Genomic DNA, 3,708 nt, shown 5'->3' with positions numbered 1-3,708 from the left:
CTGGGGAGGTAAGGTCATCACACTTTGAGGAGTTCCCTTCCCAAACTTCACCCTTCCAGGCTCCACCCCCAAATCTCCAAGAATTTCCCAAGGTGGAGTTGGCAATCCAATACTCCCGAGACCTGGGTAATGAGCAAGGCAAATATGAAATCCTCCACATGCGCCACGACTGAGCCCTCCGCCCTGATTTCGTTGGCTATAGAGAAATTGAACTCCCCCCCCCCCCGCCGCCTCCCCCGGTGAGGCTTGGTTGCGTCTTCTGGGGCAACGTGCCTCAGCTATCTGCTGAGCACACTCGCCAGTCTTTGGGCCGGTCTCAGCGATTGAACGAGCTTTTGTTTCCGTCCTCCTCGATGCTTTCTGCCGCTAGCAAAGTCCAGGCTCCAGGGTTTATTTGTAGCAGCCGCAGCTCATCTCCCTCTCCACGTCCTCTTTTGCGCAGGCTCGGCCTGTCCCCCTTACACTTCGGGCAGACGCGAACCAATCGTAATAATAAGAATAAAAAGGGGGCATCTGCTCTCCCTCCTGCCCCGCCGCTCCCCGCACGAGCCACCTGGGCGCGCTCTGCCCCTCTCTGGCGCCGTTGCGAGCCGGCGGCGACGTCGACGGGGCGGGGGGAAGCCCGGCATCCCCTGCGAACCTCGCGCTGGAGCGAGCGAGCGAGCAGAAGGCAGGAGACAATAGGAGGACGGGAGGGAGGTGGCAGCGGCTGACGGGCAACAAAAGGCGCGATGCCGAAGGAGCGAGTCCCCGAGCGGGGCAGGGGGCTGCCGGGAGGCCCCTCTCGCCGCCCTTCTCCTGCACGGCGGCGGAGAGCCTGTTAAAGTTGGGCAGCAGCACCCCGCGGAAGCCGGAGCCTGGCGAGCGGATCCGAGCTGCCGAGCGGGAGGAGGAAGAGACTGTGGCTCGGCTGCGCTGAGCGCAGCATGCCAGAATGGGGCTGCCGGCTGCTAGACGCACTGCCTGCACCTGAGCTTCTGGGCAGCGCACTCGGAGGCGAGGGGCAGAGAAAGCGGAGGGCCCTCCGGTTCCCCAGCGCGCGGCGATGAGGTCGGGCTCGGCTGGGTGCTCCGGGGGTGGCGGCGGCGGCGGCAGCCTGTTTCCTAGGCGAAAGCAGCATGCGGAGGAGCCAGGCAGGAAGCGGCGGTGACTGCTGAAGGAGACGCGGGATCGCCGCCTCGGTCCCTCCCACCGCCCTTCCCGGAGTACGCGCGTTGGGGAGGAGGTGGCCCGTCGCCAGCCTCGCTAGATGGCGAACACCAGCGAGCTGGGCAGTAGCAGCAGCCCCCACCTGCCCAGCCCCGGAGGCCTCCTCAGCGCCTCTGGCCTCAAGCTGACCACGTTGGGCTTGATCCTGTGCGTCAGCCTGGCCGGCAACGTGCTCTTTGCTTGGCTCATCCTCAAGGACCGCCACCTGCACCGGGCCCCCTACTACCTGCTCCTGGACCTCTGCTTGGCAGACGGGTTGCGCTCCTTGGCTTGCTTCCCTTTCGTCATGCGCTCGGTGCACAGCGGAGCGGGCTCATGGCCTCACGGGCTGCTCAGTTGCAAGGTGCTGGCATTCCTGGCTGTGCTCTTCTGCTTCCATGCCGCCTTCCTGCTCTTCTGTGTGGGCGTGACCCGCTACATGGCCATTGCGCATCACCGCTTCTATGCCAAGCGCATGACAGGCTGGACCTGCCTGGCTGTGGTGTGCATGGTGTGGACTCTCTCCATGGCCATGGCCTTCCCACCCGTCTTTGACGTCGGCACCTACAAGTTCATCCAGGAGGAGGAGCAGTGCATCTTTGAACACCGTTATGTCAAGGCCAACGATACCCTGGGCTTCATGCTCATGCTTGCCACGGTCATTGCTGCCACCCATCTGGTCTATATCAAGCTCCTGTTTTTCATCCACAGCCATCGCAAGATGAAGCCTGCGCAGCTGGTGCCAGCCATCAGCCAGAACTGGACTTTCCATGGGCCCGGGGCCACTGGCCAGGCGGCTGCAAACTGGACAGCTGGCTTTGGTCGGGGTCCAACCCCTCCTACTCTGGTGGGCATCAGACAGAATGCCTCCCACAGCCAGATCAAGAGGCTCTTGGTCCTGGAGGAGTTCAAAACGGAGAAGAGAATTTGTAAGATGTTCTACATGATCACGCTCCTCTTCCTACTGCTCTGGTCCCCTTACATCGTGGCGTGTTACCTGCGTGTCTTCGTCAAGGCAAGCAGCATCCCCCAAGTCTACCTGACCACCTCTGTCTGGATGACCTTTGCTCAGGCAGGGGTCAACCCCATTCTGTGCTTCATTTTCAACAAAGAGCTCAGAGTCTGTTTCCGAGCTCACTTTTTCTGCTGCCAAAACATGCAGGACACCCAAGGCACCATTCTGTGCGATCTGAAGAATCTTGGGATGTAGTTTTTATTCATTTCTTTTTTTAAGAGAGAGAGAAATTTCTATGCTTTTCTTTTGGTATATGCACTGGAAAGATTGTGATCTAAGAAAACACCACTTTGACTGTTATATGATACCCTCGTTGCTGGGTTCTAAAAGGATAATGTTTATGTACATGTGGATTTGGGGAGGGGGCTTATAACACAGGACTCCAAATTTCTTGGCGGCATCTAACACATGCAGAAAGTTATTCTGATACAGATTCAAAGGCCATACTTTTTTTTAAAACCCAACTGGTTTTGATAAAGGCTAAACAATTTTATTCATGTAAGATTTGATAAAGGCCAAAATACAGTTTTATACTAAAGTATTATTTTTTGATGACCTCAATATTGTATTACAGTTTTTAGACGGAAACCAAGAAGGAGAAACTATACTGTGTTAAGTCAGTTCTTGATGGGGGAGCATTTGGGTTAAATTGATTTCAGTATTTTAAGCAGTGACTTTTTAACTTTGCCTGATATGGAAACATGAGATGCAATCCACCTAACCCACACCCTAAAGTGTACTCAAGGTATTAGGTTATTTCCTGTTGACCTAAAAAGGGTTAGGGTCACTTGCTCTGATATAGATGTAATTTTAAATATTCTTGTTGCACTGTTCTTTGATAACATTTCTGAAACATTTGAAGAACAAAATTGTCAATTTTAAAAGTGAAAAAATTACGTAATATCACCTTTAAAAATAAAGGATCGGGTTTCTAAATTACACTGAATTTCATATTTTGCTGACTTTATAAGATCTTATCTACAAACTGGATGATACTTGTACCTTTTGACTTTTAATAAAATGCTGTCCAATTTTCATACATGGAATGGCTAGGTTATATTTTGCTGACTACTGTTGTTTATAGCCTGTTGTGGGCCAATTTTTGCTTCTTAGAATTTGGCTGCAATCCAAAAACACAGTATAATCATAAACAGACTTACACCTTTCTGAATCACCAGTTTCGGTGGGTTTAGAATCCCATTATTCTGTTAAGGATTGTACCATGAATTGTGCCTGAGTCCCATTGTAGAAGTAAGTCTTACTGAAGTCAATGAGACCAACTTCCAAGTAAATATTTGTAGAATGGGATTTGCATGTTACATTTCCTTGTGTATATGGTACCTGCTTTGAGAAAACATGCTTAAAAGAGAGTATACATTTTAAAGAAAGCTAAGATCATGCTAATTGATGGGCCACCCTTCTCTGCTAAAACTGATTTCCATTTTTAAAAAATCTTCATCTCTTAATGGCAGGAGAGTCTCTAGATAATTGTGGATCACTAATTT

At 51.8% G+C, this 3,708-nt stretch overlaps 1 protein-coding gene across 1 annotated transcript; it reads left to right on the top strand.

Annotated features, from left to right (window-relative positions):
• Positions 1–678: 678 nt before the first annotated feature.
• On the top strand, positions 679–3,142 carry GPR27 (G protein-coupled receptor 27). The gene has a single exon (XM_054977934.1). The coding sequence runs from the start codon at positions 1,250–1,252 to the stop codon at positions 2,396–2,398; it is 1,149 nt and encodes a 382-aa protein (XP_054833909.1). The 5' UTR covers positions 679–1,249; the 3' UTR covers positions 2,399–3,142.
• The last annotated feature ends 566 nt before the right edge of the window (positions 3,143–3,708 follow it).

This window comes from Eublepharis macularius, chromosome 4 (assembly GCF_028583425.1).
Source record: "Eublepharis macularius isolate TG4126 chromosome 4, MPM_Emac_v1.0, whole genome shotgun sequence".
Lineage (NCBI taxonomy): Eukaryota > Metazoa > Chordata > Lepidosauria > Squamata > Eublepharidae > Eublepharis > Eublepharis macularius.
This window is presented reverse-complemented; position numbering and strand designations above follow the sequence as displayed.